This window comes from Aquarana catesbeiana, linkage group LG03, assembly GCF_042186555.1.
Source record: "Aquarana catesbeiana isolate 2022-GZ linkage group LG03, ASM4218655v1, whole genome shotgun sequence".
Lineage (NCBI taxonomy): Eukaryota > Metazoa > Chordata > Amphibia > Anura > Ranidae > Aquarana > Aquarana catesbeiana.
In genome coordinates this window covers 491323466-491348496 of record NC_133326.1, presented here as the reverse complement: position 1 = coordinate 491348496, position 25031 = coordinate 491323466, and the positions used below count along the sequence as shown (strand labels likewise).

At 42.3% G+C, this 25031-nt stretch overlaps 1 protein-coding gene across 3 annotated transcripts in view; it reads left to right on the top strand.

Moving 5' to 3' along the window:
* The window catches only part of LTC4S (leukotriene C4 synthase), a 305490-nt gene extending 283707 nt beyond the window's left edge, over positions 1-21783 (top strand). For all 3 annotated transcript variants that reach the window (XM_073621049.1, XM_073621048.1, XM_073621050.1), the window contains one exon: positions 21410-21783. In XM_073621049.1, the coding sequence (XP_073477150.1) occupies positions 21410-21521 (112 nt within the window). In that variant the 3' untranslated portion in view covers positions 21522-21783. The remainder of the gene's footprint in view (positions 1-21409) is intronic.
* The last annotated feature ends 3248 nt before the right edge of the window (positions 21784-25031 follow it).

Here is a 25031-nt window from a genome sequence, read left to right as displayed (position 1 = left end):
ACATGTTACAAATCTGTCCGACGGACTCGGCTTTCTAGCGTGCAAACCGTTCGTCTGTGTGCTAGTCCGACGGACCAAAAATGAAGCATGCTCTGAAGGAAGTACAAGACGGAAGCGCTCGGTGTGGTAAAACTAGCCTTCATAATGAAGCCAGCACATTCCTCACGCTGCTAATTCTGTGATCTTTAAATACAGCACATTCTTTTCTTCTTTATAATGCTAGAAGAATGAAGTTGTTTTGCTGCTTATATTCACACAGTTCTCACAAACTTCTTTCTTCGTTATTTATTCCTCATGTCATGACTAATATTCTAGTTTTTAAAAGCCAGATCTCCATAAATAATGTTTACAATTCTTTTTTAGACTCATCTTTTATAATTTTATATTTCAACAATATATATTTTCCAATTTGGTAAAAAATAAAAAAAATTCTAGTGATTTCCATTTTTTTTTTTTTTTTTGGAGTTTCAAGTTACCACAATAACATTATAATCTTGTATTTTTTATGAACCTTAATGAGGTTGGTGTCCCTTGTTAATTTGACATAGGGGGGTTATTGACAAAAGGCAAATTCATTTAGCACTACAAGTGCAAAGTGCACTTGAAATTGCACTGAAAGAGCACTTGGAAGTGCAGTCGCTGTGGATCCGAGGGGCACATGCAAGGAAACTAAAAAAAAACAGCATTTTAGCTTGCACATGATTGGATGATAAAATCAGCAGAGCTTCCCCTCATTTCAGATCTACCCCTCAGATTTACAGCGACTGCACTTCCAACAAGTGCAATATAGAGGAAGGCAACACTGGAGACACTTTTGGAATTTGTGAAGCCTTTTGTTCCCCAGGGTACACATCAAGTCAGTGGAAAACAAAACTGGGATCTTGCGGAGTCCATATAATAGGGAGCACAATCTGCGTCTTCTGTCAGACCAGACTGAAGCCAGGTAATCACTTTTGACTCTTCCGTAGAGCCTTCTCTCCATGCTGCCCTGCAGCCTTCCCTCCACGCTTCTCTGCAGCCTTCCTTGGCTGGCTGTGCCTCTGGTGGTGTACTTGTGGCAGGAGGAGGAGTAGGGGCTTCATCATAAATATGGCTGGTTTCAGTAAGCTGGCCCCTCAACCCCCTCTGAAGGGCCTCAGAAAAAAGCCCCTTACAGAGGAGGCGTTGGCCCTTCTCCAGTTGCATCAAGCTGGTGGCCAAATATGTACCATAGGCCTCTTCAGTATTGGGGGGTTACTGAGGATTTGGATTGCTTCCCGAATGAGGGCAAGTGATTGCTTCTCTGTTCTGGTCATCTTCCTGGGCCTATTGGTGGGAAGGCGGAGGGGAGGCACCTGGCATTCTGTGAGGCTCCTACTGGTCCCAGCCACCTCCTGCCTGCCACTGGGCACGGCCTCCTCCTCTCTACCACTGGGCACGGTCTCCTCCTTTCTACCACTGGGCATGGCCTCCTCCTGGCTGAGCTCATCCTGTGTATAAAAAAAGGGACATAGTTGTATTTTTTGCTTCATCAATCACAGACAATTTTCAGCTCATGACTTGCAAATTGAATTTTAAACAAATAGAAAAGGCTATCATTTTGACCCCACCATTTTTCTAGCTGTTCACCAATATTTGAACAACATTTTTGGCCACTACTGTCTAGTGATATGTATACATAATAATAATTTTTGTGATTAAATCATTGATTTGTAAGCAATTCAAACATTTTAGTTTACATCAATAATATTAGGACAATCAATAATTCCAAAAAAAAGTATACCTGGCTCCAGCTGGGCGCATCCACTTCTTCAAGAATGAAAGGGCCCGGTTTATCCTGGGACGCCTCAGCTGGGGTGGAGGGAAGGGTGGAGGGAAGGGTCAAAAGCAATTGCCTCACTTCTGTCTGGTCATCCAGAAAACGCAGTTCGGGGTAGTACCACAGCTTGGGGACATAAACCTTATCTGCTGCTGCTCCTGATTTGAGGGACTCCTGTATCTTCTTGTGCTCCCGCCTGTACATATTCAGCAAAAGATCCCAATTTTATTTTCCACTAACCTAATGTCTGCCTGGGGGACTCGAGTCTTTACAAACCCCAGAAGTATCTCCAGTGTTGGCTGCCTTGCTTGCTTATTGAAATACAAGGGGTGCTTGACCTCCCACAGGTTTTTGAAAGACAACACACAAGAGAAAAACAGTAATGTCAGTCCAAACTCACAGTATTATCTTTATCCCAATATAGAGCACACACACACACACACACAAGAAACGAAAACACCAATGTCAGTGCAAATGTGCAAACTCACAGTATCTTATCCCAATATAGGCCTCAATTTTGAAGCATTATAGGTCACTGTGATGGGCCAAGTTTACCTTACCTTAGTTTAGGGCGCTCGCTACTTCCGTTCGGACATACGTAGACCAGCGTACTAGCTTTATATACACTGCGCATGTGCCATGCTCTGCCTGCGTTGCCCGCGTCGCCCGCCACTGATGTTCTTTATGACAAATTTTCCCCGCCCCTTCTCTCTTCGTTGCTCAGTGGGAGTATATAGATAAAGATGGGGGAGACATTATCAGGAAATAGCGCGGAGGAAAGCCCGGAGCCCCAAACATCCAGATTCAGGAGGATATTTAAGGCCACCAACATGGCCTTTGAAGAAATGGTGGACATCTTGAGGAGGGAGGACTATGATGGCAAAAGTGTCCGTACACCTGACCCAATTTGCGGAAGGACCAAATAATGTCCTAATTTGGGGTACGACAGGCTAAAGACCAACTGAGAAAGCGCTGGTCCGACCTTAAAACGAGTGAGCCAGATCAGTATCGAAGAATAAAGAAGGTGTTTGAAACATTCAGTGTAATGTAAGGACAGGACACAGCAGCTGTTTCCACATCTGGACTCAGGAGCACTAGTGTACTGTGGGACACCAGAGAACATTTTTTAGGGTAATCAGCACAGGGGCTCCAGGGGATACTTGAGGTGTCTCCATCTGTGAAACTTGGCCAAAAAAGGTAAGTATTGCAATTTGGTAAAAAGGGAATTTGACTCATGTCTTCAACTTGGATTTTTTCACAAACAGACAATTGTACACCACTTCAAAGCAATGTTTCATATTCCTATTTCTGGACTCAAATATCAGTGTGCTAAGTATACCTTTTGTTTCATTCTCATACGGGAGAAAAGACTCAGACAACAGTCAGAGGATCCCAGGACCCCCTGACCTCACCAGCCTGATTGTGTAATTAGCCCAAGCCCACCCGAGGATCTGGAGGATGGAGAGGTGGAGGATGTGCACCCCACCAGGTGAGTGTCTGACACCCAAGCTTAAGGTAATCTATTTATGCCTGCATATTTTCTAAATACATATTTTTTCTAAAATTTTAGGTGATATTCTGGTTGTGGAAGGGCAAGCGCTGGACCCATTTACCACCGACAGCGCCCAAAGACTAATTGGGCAGATCATGGTCTGGAACGGGCACATGATGAAATGCACAATCACCTAGACAGCATGAGAAATCGGCTGGACATCATGCAACAGGAAATGAAGAACATGATTGATGTTTTGGGGAGAATCAAATCCCTTTTTTCCTAAAACACAATCGATCATGTTCATTTTCTTTTTAAATGAGAACATTGTTATGTTTTTATAGTTTTAAAATTTTAAAAGCCAAATTTTGAAGATGCACACGGTGTGTCAACATGTGCTATCTGCCATCAGGGGATCTCAATGTACGCGTTTTGTATTTGCAACCCCTTCCTCATAATGCTAGTAGGTGAGAGGAAGGGATTGCACCCACAAAACACGTCCATTGATCCCCCATGATGGGAGATAGCACATGTTGACATTACCCATTTGGACTCCCAATTTGTGTGCATCTTCAAAATTTGGCTTTTACATGGATGACATCACCTGCAACTTTTACATGTTGAACTTTGTAAGTTCCAGAGTTGGGTATGTTATTTTTTTTTAAAAAAAAAACCCTGTTTTAAAATACAAATTTAAAACAAAAAAAAAATATGCAGAAAATACCAAATAAATATAAAAAATATTGTCCCCCCCCCCAAAAAAAAATTATATTGAGTAAAAATAAAAAACAAAAAAAACAAAAACAAAAAAACATTGAATGACGTTTTAAAAAAACACACGTTTGAATGTGCACACAGTAAAAATTTTAAATGACAACAATGTGTGTGGCTTCTTCTTTCAATACTCAATACCAGTTTTGGAATTCATTTTGTGTTTACAGTGACAAAGGGCCTTATTTACTAAAGGGAAATGCACTTGGCACTACAAATGCACTAGGAGAACCTAGGAGACAGCCAAAAAGAAAAGCAAACAAGAATAAAAACTCAAGATTTTAGCATAAAAAAGATTTTTTTATTAATTGAAATGTTAAATATGTTCTGGCATTGCAATGGGCCCCCCTACCATTAAAACAATTTACATATCTGTCCCGCACTTGACGGGCGGTTTGGGGGGCCAAGCCAGTGCGGCCAGTATCCAGGCCTGTAAGTACAGATTCTGCACTAAGTCCGCGCTCAGGCACAACTCAGTAATATATGTTTGAGAATGTTTTCGTAAAAAATTATGGAGTATGCAACAACACATGATTATATGATTGATTTTATAGTCCGCCATATTGATGGCTGAGAGAAACAAACGGAACCGGCTGGCCATAATCCCAAAGGCATTCTCCACAACTCTTCTCGCTCTGGCCAGCCGGTAGTTAAAAACCCTCCTCTCCGGGGTGAGGGTCCTTTGGGGGGAACGGCCTCATCAGGTGCTCGCCCAGACCGAAGGCTTCATCTGCGATGAATACAGAGGGGAGTCCCTCAACGTTCTCGGCATCGGTGGCAATCCCAGGCCACCAGTCTGGAGACGCTGGTAGAACTCCGTCTGGGCGAAGACTCCTCCATCCGACATCCAGCCATTCGTACATAAAATCATATTGTGCCGCTAACACCGCCATCAACACTACACTATTAAACCCCTTGTAATTGAAGTAGTAAGACCCCGAATGGGGTGGTGGCACAATGCGAACATGCTTCCCATCGATCACCCCTGCACAGTTGGGAAAGTCCAAACGGTCAGCGAACTGGGAGGCCACAGTCTGCCATTCCTGTGGCGTGGAAGGAAACTGTCGAGTCAAACAAGAAAAAAAATATATAAGTACTTTTCAACATAACTTTGCAAGCAGATTACACAAAAACATTCTTGCACAACAGCAGTATAACATTTTTTAGAAGTAGTATTTAAAATAATCAAAAATATAAGGCCCACTTATAAGATTCCTCACCCCCTCTGATGGCCCATTGATCAAATTGTATGGGGGGTGGGGGAGGGTTCAAAATTAGTTTAACACCACACATTACATTTGGAGACATTTGAGGGGGTGGTTCAGGGAAAGCAGTATGGAGCTGACAATATACATTGTTAAAGGGACTAGGCTATAGGTGTATATGGGCCCAGGATTGCATGCTGGGGAGGTTAGTGAAGGCAAATATGCATGTAGGCCAAAAAAGGAGTTTAAAAAATAAAAACATGCATGCATGAAGATAAAGGGGACATTCACAGCATATTCCAATCATGGTAATTAGGTAATGATGAAATTAATACAATACATTAGCAAACATTAAATACATATAATGTAATGTTAAAGGATAAAATTTACCTTAATATAGTCATTCTGCAGGACCTGAATAATGGCAGAACAGGTCTCTGGGATAATGATCTCCAGAGCCTGGGGGGAGATGCCTGTCGAGAACTTAAGGTCCTGAAGGCTTCTCCCAGTCGCCAAGTAATGTAACGTGGCAACTAGCCTCTGCTCCGCAGTGATGGCTTGCCGCATGCAGGTATCCTACCTGCTGATATAAGGGGTCAGCAAAGCCAGCAGGCGTTGAAAAATGAGGTCCGTTATCCTGAGATAATTCCTGAAATCCTCAAGATTATTCTCACGGATCTCATGAAGCAAAGGCATGTGCGAGAATCGGTCATACTGGCGCAGCCAATTCTTCATCCATGAACTCCTCCTCGCCCTGTTCATGGACTGGGCTCGGGTCAAAGTATGAACCCCAACACCAAGCCCCCACACAGCACGAACTCAAGAATGAGTATGTACACGCACCATGGCTTCAAAACGGTCGGCTGGTCAAACAAACGAACTTAAACGAACGCACTGAAGAACAGCAAGGCCTGTGAAGAGCGACCTGAAGATCAGGAATGAGCAGACCAGAATGGCCTGATATACAGGTACGGAAACCAGATACAAACCCCACAAGCACAAACTGAACCGCAGAAAACGATCAAAATAAGTTGAAGTCTGAAAAGCGCGAATCGTCTCTAACCAAACTTCTACTAACACGAGATGAACACGAGATTAGCAGAAGGAGCCCAAAGGGTGGCGTACTGGAGCTTGAACCTCCTTTTTCTAGTCCTGTCTTACGCGCTGTACGTAACAGCGTTCAAAACCAGCGGACTTTTGGAGTGATCGTGTGTGTCCAAGTCCGTTCGTTTGAAAGTCCGGCGGACCTACACTGCAAAGTCCGTCGGAAAGACTGTCGGACCTAGTCCGTCGAAAAGTCCGCTCGTGTGTACGCGGAATTAGGAATCTCTGCTGTTATTCAAGTATGATTACCCCGTGGGCACTAAAGCACCTTTTTACAGGAATTCAGGTGAGAAGCTGCCTGCTAAGAACTCTTTCTGTATGTTAACTTTCTTCAGTAAAGTTACCGCTGACTGTTTAATGTCTGGTCTGAACTTTCTCTTTCAGGTGGTATATTGCATGGTGTATCCAAAGAACAGAACTTGTAACAACGGGACTGTAGGTTAGAGTAGATACAGCACACTTTAGTCCAGCATGTAGTTTGCTGTCTAGTATAGGTCATATTGCCATTGCTAGGGAACACTGTATACAGGCAGGTCCATAAATATTGGGACATCGACACAATTCTAATCTTTTTGGCTCTATATACCACCGCAATGGATTGGAAATTAAACAAATAAGATGTTCTTTAACTGCAGACTTTCAGCTTTAATTTGAGGGTATTTACATCCAAATCAGGTGAACGGTGTAGGAATTACAACAGTTTGTATATGTGCCTCCCACTTTTTAAGGGACCAAAAGTAATGGGACAATTGGCTGCTCAGCTGTTCCATTGCCAGGTGTGTGTTATTCCCTCATTATCCCATTTACAAGGAGCAGATAAAAGGTCCAGAGTTCATATCAAGTGTGTTATTTGCATTTGGAATCTGTTGCTGTCAACTCTCAATATGAGATCCAAAGAGCTGTCACTATCAGTAAAGCAAGCCATCATTAGGCTGAAAAAACAACACAAACCCATCAGAGAGATAGCAAAAACAGTATGTGTGGCCAAATGAACTGTTTGGAACATCCTTAAAAAGAAAGAATACACCGGTGAGCTCAGCAACACCAAAAGACCCGGAAGACCACGGAAAACAACTGTGGTGGATGACCGAAGAATTCTTTCCCTGGTGAAGAAAACAATCTTCACAACAGTTGGCCAGATAAAGAACACTCTCCAGGAGGTAGGTGTATGTGTGTCAAAGTCAACAATCAAGAGAAGACTTAACCAGAGTGAATACAGAGGGTTCACCACAAGATGTAAACCATTGGTGAGCCTCAAAAACTGGAAGGCCAGATTAGAGTTTACCAAACAACATCTAAAAAAGCCTTCACAGTTCTGGAACGACATCCTATGGACAGATGAGACCAAAATCAACATGTACCAGAGTGATGGGAAGAGAAGAGTATGGAGAAGGTAAGGAACTGCTCATGATCCAAAGCATACCACCTCATCAGTGTAGCATGGTGGTGGTAGTGTCATGGCGTGGGCATGTATGGCTGCCAATGGAACTGGCTCTCTTGTATTTATTGATGATGTGACTGCTGACAAAAGCAGCAGGATGAATTCTGAAGTGTTTCAGGCAATATTATCTGTTCATATTCAGCAAAATGCTTCAGAACTCATTGGACGGCGCTTCACAGTGCAGATGGACAATGACCCGAAGCATACTGCGAAAGCAACCAAAGAGTTTTTTAAGGGAAAGAAGTGGAATGTTATGCAATGGCCAAGTCAATCATTTAACCTGAATCCGATTGAGCATGCATTTCACTTGCTGAAGACAGAACTCATTGGACGGCGCTTCACAGTGCAGATGGACAATGACCCGAAGCATACTGCAAAAGCAACCAAAGAGTTTGTTAAGGGAAAGAAGTGGAATGTTATGCAATGGCCAAGTCAATCACCTGACCTGAATCCGATTGAGCATGCATTTCATTTGCTGAAGACAAAACTAAAGGGAAAATGCCCCAAGAACAAGCAGGAACTGAAGACAGTTGCAGTAGAGGCCTGGCAGAGCATCACCAGGGATGAAACCCAGCGTCTGGTGATGTCTATGCGTTCCAGACTTCAGGCTGTAATTGACCTCAAGGATTTGCAACCAATTTTTAAAAAGTGAAAGTTTGATGGATGATTGTTAATCTTTCCCGTTATTTTTGGTCCCTTAAAAAGTGGGAGGCACATATACAAACTGTTGTAATTCCTACACCGTTCCCCTGATTTGGATGTGAATACCCTCAAATTAAAGCTGAAAGTCTGCAGTTAAAGCACATCTTGTTCGTTCATTTCAAATCTATTGTGTTGGTGTATAGAGCCAAAAAGATTAGAATTGTGTCAATGTCCCAATGTTTATGGACCTGACTGTATGTGTCAAAAGCTTAATGCAACCAACCAGTCATGGAATGGGTGACTTGGCGTAGGGTGATGGTTACTTTGGTAGTTAAGAGATGTATTGCTCGTCCCCTTCACTAGCAGCCACCTCCCTCTATTTCGGGACTGGCCTGCGGCATAGAGAGAGGCCCCTGAGAGAGAGAGGGAGTGTGCAGTTACAGAGTGAGGTTTATTTCCTGTATTCAATGGAAACTGTAGATTTGTCACCAGGAGGTGACAGGTATTTTTGGGTTGGCAGATGCCAGATCAGGCTCTGCAGTACCAGTTTCTAAATGCTGCGCACCTGGGAGTTGGTGTTCTCTAACTGTGGAAGTGTTTGTAGTGCTTAGTGTAATAGTACAGGCAGTTAGCCTGGGGTTATTAGGGGGTTAGACCTGTTCATTTTGGCCCACTTCTAGGTCTGGAGTTATATCTTAATGCTGATTTTCTCATGAAAACAAACTTCTGCCCAGAACCTAGGCGATTAGTGAGTGTAGTTCTAGTCATTAGGGCGCCTAAGCCCCACTCACACACCAAGGGAACTTTTTTTAAAATCGGATTGTGGGTCATTTGAAACCGGAACACGGGACGTACTTTGGACATGCCTGGCATAGACAGACTGCAGCATTCAGGCATATGTTAAGGCTTAACATATGGCCCTTCTTACTTACACAGTTAGTACTCCTTTTAAACCAATTCACTCCACAGGCAAAAGTTCTGTCTTTCTCCTGTCTAAACTAAAATTCCCTACTCCCCAGGCAAAAATCTCCCAGCATAGATTCACCAGGCAAAATTCTCTCCTCCATCCTTGTTTCCCCAAAAAAATACTCATTCCCTCACCCCCCAGCAGAAATTTCCCCCTTGGTAACAACCCCTCGCACCCAACCTCCCCTCAGCAAAAATCTTCTTCTCCCAAGAAAAAATCCCACCCAGCAGAAATCCCCTCACATTCACCTTCAAGCAAAAGCCAACCCTCCAAAGCCAAATCTCCACCCAAGCCAAAGTCCCTCAACTGATCACAAGTCACTTCTTCCCCTTAAGCTGAATTGTTATTCTTTTTTTAACCATTCCATAAAGTGTTAAAGTAGAATGTCAGTCAAAAACTCCTAACTAATCAGAAAATGTTCTTTCCCTCTTCCTAACACCTATTCTGATTAACCTGTGCAAGAAAGGTCTGTGTACTTACCTATTTTCATGCCGGTCTGGTCTGGTCACGTGATGCAACTCCCCTCTGTCAGCCAGCTCCGGCTGCAGTGGAGAGGAGGAAGCACCGACAACAGATGGGCCATAGGATCCTATGGGTGGCCAGCCGTGGTTGGGCGCTCTCTCTTCTCCCCTACAGCTGGCTCTGGCACATACAGGGGATCACATGACTGGACTGGAGCAGCCTAAAAATAGGTAAGTATACAGATCTTTCTTACACAGGTCAGTTAAAATGGGTGTTAGGAGGGGGAGGGAGCATTTTTAAAAATAGTTAGGCTTTGCCTGGAATTCTACTTTATCATAGCTGTAAGTTAAAGTGTATGTCAAGGCAAAATATCAAAAAGATATTTAGTACATCTCTGAAATACTGTACATGCACATTTCCACATGTTTTATCCCTTTAAACATGTTACAAGTGCAAAAAATAACTGCTGATGTGCCAGAAATGTGCATGTGTGGTTAGCCCTGCTATTTTATTTTTGATGGATTACCAAGAACACGGCGCTGTCCCTATCTCCTCCTTCCTCCTCATTTCCTTAACCTCTCCTTGTGCACAGCACAGGGAAAAAGCACAGGAAGTTATCAGTTCACAAGATTTCTGGCAAAATCCACAATGTTTTTTGCACTTATCGAACAGAAAAAAAAAACAAAAACCCTTTAACGGGATATTTAGCAGACCAAAAGGAAGCAAATAAGAAACGTCCATTCTTGGGGTTTATATACACTTCAACATTTGGGTATATTTCTGCTTTAAAATTATTTTAAAGCTGTTTGTTTTCAGCTAGTACTTTATATTTAGTACTACTTAAATCCATCAAAAAAAAAGTTGTAGTTTGATTTTAAAATAATTAAATGATGGGGTATCTAAATATGTAGCACTTTTTTAAGCAATGGGTCAGACATTTCCTATAACAGTCTGCATATTCAGAAAGTTCAATAACAGCAGAATGAGTTGACATGTGTGACACTTAGGGACAATGTATCCAATTGTTCCATGTCACTAAAAGCGTTTTGTCTATATTCAAAACTTCCTTTGTCTGGGTATGAATAGCTACAGCTGGTAAGGAAAGACATTCCATCAATCAATACAAGTTAGCATGTTTTTTCAAAGTTACCATCTAGAGATCTTTATCCCTGGCTGCTTCCTGCTGCTTGTTTATCAACCCATGACTGAGGTTTAAATGGATAGAGAGCTTCTTCCTGGACACATAGTGCAACAATGTCACATAACAGACACACACAGGACAGCGGCCATACCTGATATGATACACTGCAACACTGTTTGAGGCTGACAACTCGTCATACTTATGTAGCACCCTCTAAGTTGCTAGGATGTACAGTGCTTTGAAAAAGTATTCGTACCCCTTGACATTTTCCACATTTTGTCATGTTACAACTAAAAACATAAATGTATTTTATTGGGATTTTATTTGATAGACCAACACAAAGTGGCACATAATTGTGAAGTGGAAGAAAAATGATAACTGGCTTTCAATTTTTTTTTACAAATAAATATGTGAAAAGTGTGGCATGCATTTGTATTCAGCCCCCTTTACTCTGATACCCCTAACTAAAATCTAGTGGAACCAATTGCCTTTAGAAGTAACCTAGTTAGTAAATAGAGTCCACCTGTGTGTAATTTAATCTTAGTATAAATACAGCCATTCTGTGAAGCCCTCAGAGGTTTGTTAGAGAACCTTAGTGAAAAAAACAGCATCATGAAGGCCAAGGAACACACCAGACAGGTCAGGGATAAAGCTGTGCAAAAGTTTACAGAAGGGTTAGGTTATGAAAAATATCCCAAGCTTTGAACATCTCACGGAGCACTGTTCAATCCATCATCTGAAAATGGAAAGGAGTATGGCACAACTGCAAACCTACCAAGACATGGCTGATCCACCTAAACTGACAGGCCGGGCAAGGAGAACATTCATCAGAGAAGCAGCCAAGAGACCTATGGTAACCATTTCTAGTCTGCATCTCCCCAAGGTAATACATAAAACATAGGAGAGGAGCATTGTTTACACGGAGGAACGGAGGACTATCAAGGGAGGGTGAGATTGAGAGTTCGGCATCTACACACCTCGGGTCCGCCGTGACCGCTTGTCATGTTTGGTTTCACTGGATTTGGTCTGATGTGATCTGCACTTTACTCTGGTTGAATTTTACTGTTCTAAATGTGAGTGGATTGTTAGAAGATTGCAGTGTTTTAATAAATGTGTGTTACTGGATTACACTATTGGAGCATTTATATTTTTTTCATGTGGACCTCATGCAATACATTCACTGTGGAACAACGATTGATCCTATAACCCTGTTGTGTGGTAAATAAACGATTTTTGCCTTGCATGAAAGTGCTGGCAAAATAAGTTGGTGAGTGCAGTTCTTGAGGGAGTGGAATCACTGCTCACGAGGGGAAAGGTGGAAGACACACAGCATCACCTTTGTCTGTATCAAGAGTTATTGTCACCTGTTTTGGACACTTTTCTCATCATGTGTGATGTCACGTCTATTTTTGGACTGATTATTTTGAAGATTTGTTATGTATTACACTTTAGTATAATTTTGTACATACAGTGACTCCACATATTTATCACTGGAGACGTATAGCTATAAGTGTCTATATGTGTGAGTGTTGAAATACACATTAAGAGGGTCACACCATCACTGTGCTAAGGACACTGGAACACCCATATGGTTGGTATATGTACACTTATTATTATGTATAGTCTATAGACCTGTTCGGAGCAAGATCTGATATTGTGTGAGTGTATAGGACACATGTAGAGGGTCACACCATCATTGTGTTAAAGACACTTTTACACTTTTTTTAAGGCGCCTCTTATTTTTTTCTGGATGCCTGTGGGAGGACTGTGGTAGTTACAGGCATCTTTGATCAAATATCTAGTGTATACATCATAATTTTAAAGGGGCTGCTTTGCACTGATTGTGGAGAGATTATTCACCACACGGTTTATCACATTCACATCATATTCACTTTTATTTATAGAGGATAGGGAGCGCGGTGGAGGTGTTTCGGTTTGTTTTGAAGGGCGGTTTATCAATCTAAAACACCATATTATATTAACCATGTAGGAGCTGTAGAGATCAACAGCTCAGGTGGGAGAATCTGTCCACAGAACAACTATTAGTCGTACACTCAACAAATCTGGCCTTTATAGAAGAGTGGCAAGAAAAAAAGACATTGTTGAAAGAAATGGATTAAGGGAGTGTAGACGTGGCGCTATTTCCCTTCAAATTAAAATAGACTGTGATATACCCTCTGTCTGTTGGTCTCAAAGTGTGTTTGAAAAAACACATTAAAAATATATATATAAGTGCCAAACCACTAAACAAATGCAACTACTTAATGTATTAAACCTCTGATGCAGTAACCCACTATTGTGTTGCACCCCCTGGGGGCAAGAATCAAAAATAACCTATACAAATAATAGTGTTACACCCTCTGTCGATGGATATCAGCGTGTGTGTATTGAAGGTGCTGAACTTCAGATGGGGTGTCCAACTGGTGTGCTACACCCTCTGGACTCCGCAAACTAAAATCTATGGTCCACAATATCTAGAACTGTGGAAATAAAGTGATCTAATCCCTAGTTGGCAAAGTGATAAGTATGGATCAAAAATCTGGTATATGAAAAAATATCCAATTATGCCAATGAATAAATAAACAAAAGCAAAAATTGAAAAATGTGTTACACCACAGTAGGACCACATTCAAAACTAAAACAAATGATGAAATTGTTGCAAACACTAAATCATTAGTAGATTAGTCCATACAATAAATAAAGTGACATGTGCTCAAAAACAGTGTCCAGCGCTTCATCAAAATTTGGTGCTGATTATCCTTTCAAGTGACAGTGATGCCAGGTGATATTATCCGTGTTGATAATGTGATTGTACTCTCCAGATGACATTACCCCCCCCCCCCCCCCCCCCCAGGGGTGTTATGCCTTCACAGTATGAGCCACTGTGCAGCTCTCTGGAGTTCTGCTGGGCAATCTGAGAAACGTTTTGCTGGCTTTTCCAAAAGAGTAATGCCCATAGTGTAATATTGTTTAAAAAAGGTTTTATTTAATAAAAAGTTTAGGAGATATACTCACATATACAACGTTTTTGACATGCAAAAAGATAAAACAAGAGCTGGCGCTGTGACCGGAAGTGACGCAATGACAATAATTGTGGCAACTGTTGTTTACACAGCGCCGACTCTTGTTTTATCTTTTTGCATGTCAAAAACACTATTATTTGTATAGGTTATTTTTGACTCTTGCCCCCAGGGGGTGCAACACAATAGTGGGTTACTGCATCAGAGGTTTAATACATTAAATAGTTGCATTTGTTTAGAGGTTTGGCGCTTATATTTATATTTTTTATTTGTTTTTTCAAACACACTTTGAGACCAACAGACAGAGGGTATATCACAGTTTACTTTATTTGAGGCATACCACCCCTAAAATTATATATATATATATATATATATTCTTTAATTTAAAGGGAAATAGCGCAATGTCTACACTCCCTTAATCCATTTTGTGCTCCACCCAGGTGGTAGTAATCTGTAGAGGCAGCAAATTTGTCTTTTGAACACCAGGGCATTCATCTGCCAATCTCTAATTATACCCTTCTCATACTTTGTTTGTGGATTCTGTAGCGCGGTATCATTCTACGTTTTTCTATTGTTGAAAGAAAACCATAAGAAATTCCATTTGCAGTTTACGAGAAGCCATGTGGGGGACACAACAAACATGTGGAAGGAGGTGTTCTGGTCAGATGAGACTAAAGTTGAACTTTTTGGCCTAAAAGCAAAACGCTATGTGTGGCGGAAAACTAACACTGCACATCACCCTGAACACACCATCTCCACCGTGAAAGATGGTGGTGGCAGCATCATGTTGTGGGGATGTTTTTCTGCAGCAGGGACAGGGAAGTTGGTCAGAGTTGATGAGAAGATGGATGGAGCCAAATACAGGGAAATCTTAGAAGAAGACCTGTTAGAGTCTGCAAAAAACTTGAGACTGGGGCGGAGGTTCACCTTCCAGCAGGACAACGACCCTAAACATACAGCCAGAGCTACAATGGAATGGTTTATATCAAAGCATATTCATGTGTTGGAATGGCACAGTCAAAGTCCAGACGTAAATCCAATTGAGAATCTGTGACCAGACTTGAAAATTGCTGTCCACAGACGCTCTCTATTCAATCTGAAAGAACTTGAGCTATTTTTTAAAGAATGGGCAAAAAGTTCACCCTCCTAGATGTGCAAAACTGGTAGAGACATACCCAAAAAGACTTGCAGCTGTAATTGCAGCAAAAGATGGCTCTACAAAAAATTGACTCAGGGGGGCTGAATACAAATGCACGCCACAGTTTTCACATATTTATTTGTAAACATTTTTGAAAAGCTTTAATCATTTTCCTTCCACTACACATTTATGTGCCACTTTGTGTTAGTCTATCACATAAAATCCCAATAAAATACATTTACATCTTTGGTTGTAACATGACAAAATGTGGAAAATGTCAAGGGGTACTGTATATAGGGTAATGCATTGTGGTCTCCTGCTTAACCACTTAAGCCCCGGACCATTTGGCTGGCAAAAGACCAGAGCACTTTTTGCGATTCGGCACTGCGTCGCTTTAACTGACAATTGCGCAGTCGTGCGACGTGGCTCCCAAACAAAATTGACATCCCTTTTTCCCCACAAATAGAGCTTTCTTTTGGAGGGATTTGGTCACCTCTGTGGTTTTTATTTTTTGCGCTATAAACAAAAAAATAGTGACAATTTAAAAAAAGGCATTACTTTTTACTTTTTGGGACCAGTGAAGGGGTTAACCACTAGGGGGAAGTGAAGGGGTTAAGTGTGTCCTAGGGAGTGATTCTAACTGTGGGGGGGGCGCTATGTGTGACACGACACTGATCATCGCTGCCGATTACAGGGAGCTGTGATCAGTGTCCTGTCACTAGGCAGAATGGGGAAATGCTTGTTTACATCAGCATTTCCCCGTTCTTCCTCTCCATGAGACGATTGCAGGTATCCCCGCGGACACGGAACTCGTGTCAGGCATGCGAGCGCCCGCAAACTGCTTCTTAAAAGGCAACGTACAGGTACGTTAGTATGCCTTACGTGCCCTTCTGTATATCGGCGTGAGCCGGTCGTCAAGCAGTTAACAAAGGCTGTTAGGTAAAACATAGCAGCTTTTCTGCTTAACGGGAAAGCTACATTATTTAGCTAGGAAGCCCTGTGTGTTTCACAAGTGCTGCTGTTTCTGGATTGGCTCTTTTGCATCTAGGCAGCTTTGGAAGTTGCTGGATGAGCAGCATGAATATGGTTGCTATGCCAGCCAATTACAGGCATAGGGGCCCCTATGCATGCTGGGAAGGGTATTTATATTTGGTGAAGCACACAGGAAGTGGTCCTTTTCTTGGAAAGGAGGGGGTGCTGTTTCCTCCTCAGCACCTGCTGCCATGTGGTCTCGGATGGGAGGCCTGAGAGCTGAATTGCTGACCAGAGTTTTCTGAAGAGCTGACTGAGGGGGAGCTGGCCCACCCCTGGACATATCTCTGGAATCACTGGAGGGCGCTGCTGGAGAATTGGAAGGAGGCTGCCATTCGGTCCAGAGGCCTTGTAAGTACGGTCTCTAAAGATCTTGGGGCCTGGTTCTTTGGCTACCCCCCTCTGTGCTAAGAAAGTCAGCAGGTTCAGCAGGAAGAGGATATTGATTAGTGTCTTGAAGAGCAACTGTCCATTATTCCTGTAAATGACTTGCTGAAGAATGTACAGTGTATCATGCAGTAATTCTACGGTTCAGCTAAAGATGCTGTCCTCCTTGTGATTAGTTGAATTTGGAGTATCCCACTATATTCCCCTCCTTATCCAAGTTCTACAATAAAATACCAAAAACAACCAAAACCCCTAGACTGATCATTGAAGAAACGAGCGGAAGTGCGCACTTGGCTGTGGAAGGAAATACGGTCTAGCGTTACACTTACCTTCATACAATATTGCTTTTTCTGTCTCATTACTCTGTGTACTCGTCTCACACTGCTACACACCCTTAAAAACGAATAGACTTTTTCATTAAAACAGAAATTCTTGGTTTGCATATACTGTAATACATGCTCAAGCTGCCTAGGGATTCTATAGCTGTCTAGTGTGTACTTGTAGTATTTAAACCATTGGGTTAGTATTACAGCCAGACAGCTAGAACTTTAGAAGGTTGGTAATTGCATCCTATGTGTTCCTCTCATGAAAGGTTTATTGTAAGGAAATTAATAAATCCAAGCATTTATTAGAAAACAAATATGTGCTTCTCATGAATAGGTTATTTGGGCTGGATGGTTCTTGACCTCCAACTGAATTGACAGGTTGTTATACATCCCTAACACAAAAAAAAAAAAAAACAGTCAGCGCTGACCCCACAACCAACTCTCCAATGTTTACAGTCTATATAGAAAAATTTCTATTGCTCTATGTGCTGCAGCTCTCTCAAAGATCCACTGGGTGGCGGACTTAATCTGAAATATACAAGGAAAAGAGAGTGCATGGCTGCCCTAGTGTAATTCCATTTTAATGATACAAATGCAAAATCAAACAATAGAGGATTGCACTCACAAACATGGGACTTAGATCGCATGTACAGCAGGATGTATGTCTCCTTTCCTGGCCTGTATAACTGGGTTGGCTCCCAAGAACGAGTGGTGATGGTATAAGTCACTGCGGACTCTGTTTCCTCGTATCGTCAGGTGACCTGAGGAAGGAGGCCACGCCTCTGAAACATGTAGTCTTGGCAACCGTTTTTTGTTAGCTAAAGAGGAGACATCTCACTCACCTTGTCCTTTCTCTCCGGCCGCGAGTGATGTCACGCAGCGCCAGCTGGTCCATGTGCGTGCTCTACAGCAGACACAGCCTGACGATATGAGGAAACAGAGTCCACAGTGACTTCTCATACCATCACCACTCGTTCTTGGCAGCCAACCCAGTTATACAGGCCAGGAAGGGAGACATACATCCTGCTGTACATGCAATCTAAGTCCCATGTTTGTGAGTGCAATCCTCTATTGTTTGATTTTGCTTTTGTATCATTAAAATGGAATTACACTAGGGCAGCCGTGTTCTCTCTTTTCCTTGTATATTTCATTGTTATACATCCCTGCCCAGTTAGACTCTATTTTAACTGGACACTTATTATTTTCTTTATTTGTAACTGCTTTCTTTCTTGTAAAGTACAAACAGGGAAGATGACCACTTTGGATGTTGAAGCAATTGTTGAAAGAATCCAGCATATGACAAGTGACGCACACATACGCAGCATACCTGTTCTCTTTTATTGCATATATCTATAGGGTTAGATATTGAAATATTTTGTTTAAATGTATTGCTATTTCTTAAGCCCTGTACACATGGGCCAAATATCGGGCAGTATCAGCTAGTTCAATAGAAACTGGCCAACATTTGGCCCATGTGTGCGGCAGCCGGTCCGCCAGTAGCCGATCGAATTGTCTGCCGATTTGGGCATCTGATCAGTGCTCTCAGCTATTGGCTACGAGCGCTAACCGGTGTGTTCTGGTGGGGGGCCGTCCCCCCTGTCAGAAAACAATAGCTCAGCAAGGGGATCGCTATAATAACACTGGATTGCTAGTACAGGATCTCCTTTCGAGCTCTTCAGTTTTTTTTTGTCCAGCCCACTGGGTTGAATGAAAAAAACTGATAGTGTGCACTAAGCTTTAGAATGCACCATGTCAGCATACTGTATAAGGAACCTGCAAAGACCAATTATGTTATCAATACCAGACAAATAGGTATCGCCAATCCATCAGCTATAGTTAGTGCCTTCAGATTAATGACAGATGGCTCCTAATTGGGTTACCAAAATACCAAAATAGGCAGTCCTCTAATCTCTTGTCCTTGTGTCATATTGTTAAAAACATTAGGAGCAATCTGTGTAATGGAATAACAGTCCTGACCAAAGTGTTCATTGTCCCAACAGTTGCTGGTTTTATTGAAGTTCTTCTTTAACCCCTTGGGGCCGGCTATCACCGGCCCTTTAAGGGGTTTGCTATGCCGGGAGGAGAGGCGGAGCTTATGGCTATGTGACCACCGTGATTGGGGGTCACATGATTGGAAAAGTCTTGATCGCAAGCAGCTGTTGGTGCTATGGCATGCAAATATGCAGCCGCTTTGTGCCAAGACCTGGCCAGCAAAAGGCTGCATATTTTCATGTGCTCGGCACCAACAGTTTATGGTAGGCTTAGTCAGAAAAAGTGATATCCTTTGTGTACAGAAAAGCAAATATAATTGAAAATGTAAATTAAAAAACATAAACCTTTGTCCTGAGATTTGTGTGGGTCTGTGAGACTGTCACTTTGGCACAGTAATTAGGAATATTTTGTGGGTACAAGGATTGTGGCATAGGCATGCAATGTATACAGCAACTAAGCTTAGGTTCTGTTTAATCATTCCTCTTTAAACCATTAAGCCACTGGTGGGCACAACCTGTTTATGGCCATCATTTGCCATGGTGCTCTATGCGTGTGTTTTTTTGGCTCTATCCCAGGGTTCTCCAGGTCTTTCATAATTCTAGTCATGCTCACACTTAGTGACACTGTTTTCACATTTGTGAAGCCAGGCAGATTAGCTGTTGCAGGCATTGTGAATTTTTACATATTACAGGCGGTCCCCGGGTTACAAACATCCGACTTACAACCAACTCCTGCTTACAAACAGAGGGAGACAACAAGAAGTGAGAAATCTACCCCATGGAAGGGAAATTCACTCCTGTAAGCATTATCATGGGAAAAAGGTGTCTCCACTGACGCTCTATCACCAATCCTTGTTTTCACAACAACCCAAAATTTTCAAAATCCAATTGTCATAGGGACAGAAAGTGAGGTGAAATCTTCTGAACAGGGGCACAGACAGCAAAACAAATGTTATAGGGGTGTTAACACTTCCCTATGCTATCCATAAAAAGTAAAAATATTTTTTTTTGCTGGAGCTACACTTAAAAAATTTACCTGTTCCGACTTACAAACAAATTCGACTTAAGAACAATTATATCATATAGGATCCCTTTGTCACTTATGTGATATAAATAATGTTTTAGTGAAAAAGGGTCAAAAATTAAAATCACAACCAAGCACTTATACCCCCCAAAAATGTTCAGCTTAACCTGCCCCCACGTACACACACATGAATGTACTGTAAATACACCCATCGTGAGGGTCTGTGTACAAACACATTACTTGCACTACGCACATTATATATCACCGCACAAGCTAAAGTGAGAATATTAATTTTAGGGTCATTATTCATGGTTAGCACTAAAGAAATGACCTGTAGGAGCTTTTAAACTGTTGTCTATGGAAAATTTAGGATACCGAATTCTGTTGACTTTTTAGGGGTACACAATTTTAAAGCTTGATATGTTGTGCATCTATTTACTTAGCACAACTTCATGTTTTATATTTTACCATAATGTGATTGATAAACTGTTGTGCAAATATTGTGTGACATAAAACATTGGAACTACAACTAATTTATTCTCCAGGGGGTCTGCTTTCAGAAAATATAAAATGTTTGGTGGTTTATCTAATTCTCAAGCCTAAAAAAAATGATTTAAACGTGTGCAAAAATGGCACTGGCAGCAAAAGGGTTAATACTGGACCTGGCAGATACAATTACATAATTGACAAAAATAATAAATGAATACAAATGTTAAAAAGTAAAAAAAGTGTTTACATTTCCATGTATTTCATTAAAAACTTTAAATGTGCTTTAAAATATAAAAAATGATTTAGGTAAGCAATTTAGCTTTAATGTTATTGTCAAGTTAACAAACAGATTCTGACACTGTTATGCCCTGTACACAGGATCGGACATTCCGATAACAAAATCCATGGATTTCTTCTGACGGATGTTGGCTCAAACTTGTCTTGCATACACACGGTCACACAAATCTTGTCGGAAATTCCGAACGTCAAGGATGCGGTGACGTACAACACGTACGACGAGCTGAGAAAAATGAAGTTCAATAGCCAGTGCGGCTCTTCTGCTTGATTCCGAGCATGCGTGGAACTTTGTGCGTCGGAATTGTGTACACACAATCGGAATTTACGACAACGGATTTTGTTATCAGAAAATTTGAGATCCAGATCTCAAATTTTGTGTGACGGAAATTCCAATGGAAAATGTCCGATGGAGCCTACACACGGTCGGAATTTCCGACAACAAGCTCCCATCGAACATTTTCTGTCGGAAAATTCGACCGTGTGTACGGGGCATAAGATTTGAGATGGGAATCTGGGCATCAAAGATTTCTGGTCATGAAAAAGCACCCCACAGAATGTACATCCTTAGACATAACTACCCTTGTAATACATTTTAGTTTCCAGAATTGCTATCCTTGCTAGTTCTATTTATTTTAACTGAATATTTTTATTATGTTTATATGTTTTGATTTTGTTTTTCCAGATTGGCTCCAATGTATCTTAATGCTGGCATTCTCTGGTTTATGATTGGCCTTTCGGCAGTTGGCATTCTACATGTTCTCTTCACCCAGTTCCTGGACCTGAAGATCCTCTGACATTACCCAGTTGAAGCTAATGGGAAGTTGATGGAAAAGATAATACATTACCAATACTAATATACTAATATAATTATAAATTAAGATGAAGTAATACAAGTGTTGATTGGACTGTTCTTGTGGCACACCTTGAGAGAGTCATGTGTTAAAGACAGAGTTCACCTTATGCTTAAAGTGGCCATACACATAGCAATTTGTGATTGATGTACGTACAAGTGATAACAAACAAGTCATTCTTCATAGATTAAAAAATGTAAAATCCCATGTGGTTTTGTACCATATTTTGCAATCTGCTGACATTAGCAATCAAAAATACAATCTTTACTGGAAATGACACACACAGATATTTAACTGATCAGAAGTGATCAATATAAGTCCACCAAGCCAGGCATCCTGGCAGAGTTTAAATTGAGAGCTTACTAAAATCAATGAAAATGGAGGATCTTTGGTTCGCAATTTTTATTCAGTTTGACCATTTAAGTTGCATTGAATAATTTATTGTATGACTGTTTCTATATGTATGTTGCCACCTTTGCAGATATCACCTTACATCCAGCAACTTAGGATGAAAATGGATTTGTCCATTATTACATTTTGTTAGTTGGAGTTCATAAGCAACTATCTTCTGGTCAGGAAAGGCCAATGCAAAAAAAACCCTGTAATTCTTCTAACTGCATTATTCAATAAAAAGTACATCATTTTGTAGGGCATATATATATATATATATATATATATATATATATATATATATATATATATATATTATCATTACATCAGGGTCCCCAGAGAGCCTCTCCCTTACATCAGGGTCCCCAGATAGCCCCCCCATTACATCAGGGGGGTCCCCAGAGAGCCTCCGCTTACATCAGAGTCCCCAGAGAGCTCCCCCTTATATTAGGGTCCCCAGACCGCTTAGTCATAACCCATAAGCACTAGCAGTCTCATGTTTTAAATAGTAATAACACAGCTGAATGACATGAAAGTTCTTAATTGGCTCTTCTCCAAACAAACATCACAGGAAAGACACAAGTAAAACCAAAAGTGAGACAAGTGTGTATAAGTATATGTATGTATGTATATATAATGTTTCTACAACAGATGTAGTATAGATGATAAATAAACTAAACACTTCCACCCAGCGAGCCTCCCCCTTACATCAGGGTCCCCAGATAGCCCCCCCTTTTACATCAGAGTCCCCAGAGAGCCCCCCTTACATCAAGGCCTGCAGAGAGTCTCTCCCTTACATCAGGATCCCCAGAGAGCCCCCCCCCTTGCATCAGGGTCCCCAGAGAGCCCCTCCTAACATCAGGGTCCCCAGAGAGCCTCCCCCTTTTACATCAGAGTCCCCAGAGAGCCATCTTACATCAGGGTCTACAGAGAGTCTCTCCCTTACATCAGGATCCCCAGAGAGCCCCCCCCCCCCTTGCATCAGGGTCCCCAGAGAGCCCCTCCTTACATCAGAGTCCCCAGAGAGCCTCCCCTTTGCATTAGGGTCCCCAGAGAGCCCAGAGACAAAATGACTGACTCACTCCAAGGATAAGGAAAATTGCTTTATTGGTATAAAAACATCCAACATGAAAAACCATTGAGGTTACAGCATCATGACAGCACAGAGGGGAGCATGGTTGACGTGTTTCACAAATTTCTTTGCTAAGTCAAAACCCATAAGCACTAGCAGTCTCATGTTTTAAATAGTATTAACACAGCTGAATGACATGAAAGTGCGTATATATATATATATATATATATATATATATAGATAGATAGATATTTATAGATAGATAGATAGATAGATAGATAGATAGATAGATAGATAGATAGATAGATAGATAGATAGATAGATAGATAGATAGATAGATAAACAAAACAATAGAGATAAAAAAAGAAAATAAATGATAACGAAAAAAGTGAATAACTTGTGTGTTTGTCTTAAAATCGCATTCTATCCATTCCCAATTCCATTTCCATATATATATATATATATATATATATATATATATATTTCTACAATGGATGTAGTATACATAATAAATAAACTAAACACAACCCCCCGGAGAGCACCGCCCCTTACATCAGGGTTCCCAGAGAGCCCCCCACTTACATCAGGGTACCCAGAGAGCATCCCCTTTACATCAGGGTTCCCAGAGAGCCTCCCCCTTACAACAGAGACCACTCCCATTTCATCAGGGTCCTCAGAGAGCCTCCCCCTTAGTTTAGGGTCTCTAGAAAGCCCCCTCTTGCATCAGGGACCCCAGAGAGCCTCTCCTTACATCAGAGACCCCAGATAGCCTCCGCCTTGTATTAGGGTCCCCAGAGAGCCCTCCACTTACATAAGGGTCCCCAGGGAGCCCCCCTTTACATAAGAGTCCCCAGAGAGCCCCTTCCTTACATCAGGGTCCCCAGAAAGCCCCTTCCTTACTTTAGGTCCCCAGAGAGCCCCCCTTGCATCAAGGATCCCAAAGAGCCCCCACTTGCATCAGGGTTCCCAGAGAGCCCCCCACTTGCATCAGGGTCCCCAGAGAGCCCCCCACTTGCATCAGGGTCCCCAGAGAGCCCTTTCCTTACATCGGGGTCCCCAGAGAGCCCCCCACTTGCATCATGGTCCCCAGAGAGCCCCCCCACTTGCATCAGGGGGTCCCCAGAGAGCCCCCCTTACATCAGAGTCCCCAGAGAGCCTCCCCCTTACATTAGGGTCCCCAGAGAGCCCCCCTTACATCAGAGTCTCCAGAGAGCCTCCCCCTAACATTAGGGTCCCCAGAGAGCCTCCCCCTTACATCAGGGTCCCCAGAGAGCCCCCCCTTACATCAGGGTCCCCAGAGAGCCTCCCCCTTACATCAGGGTCCCCAGAGAGCCTCCCCCTTGCATCAAGGTCCTCGGAGAGCCTCCCCCACTTACATCAGGGTCCCCAGAGAGCCTCCCCCTTACATCAAGGTCCCTGGAGAGCCCCCCTTTACATCAGGATCCCCAGAGAGCCCCCTCACTTACATCATGGTCCCCAGAGAGCCCCTCCTTACATCAGGGTCACCAGAGAGAGGGCAGTGAGAGATAATGTCATCTCTCTGCTCTCTTGCCTGCCCGGCTCTCCAGTGTTGCCTGCCCGCTCTCCGGTGCTGCCCACTGCACACGCGGCCCGGCTGCAGAGAGGCCACGGCCCCCTCTGAGAGACTCGGGGCTATGGGCCCCAGATTTGGGGCTATAGCCCCAAAAGCCATCGCCAGTAGTACTGTATGCAAAAATTCCCACTAACACCAAAGAAATCCACCTTCTGTCTGGATACCAGCATGTGCCAAACCTTATCAGTAGGGATGAGCTTTGAGTTCGAGTCGAACTCATGTTCCACTCGAACATCGGCTGTTCGCCAGTTCGCCGAACAGCGAACAATTTGGGGTGTTCGCGGCAAATTCAAAAGCCGCGGAACACCCTTTAAAAGTCTATGGGAGAAATCAAAAGTGCTAATTTTAAAGGCTTATATGCAAGTTATTTTCATAAAAAGTGTTTGGGGACCTGGGT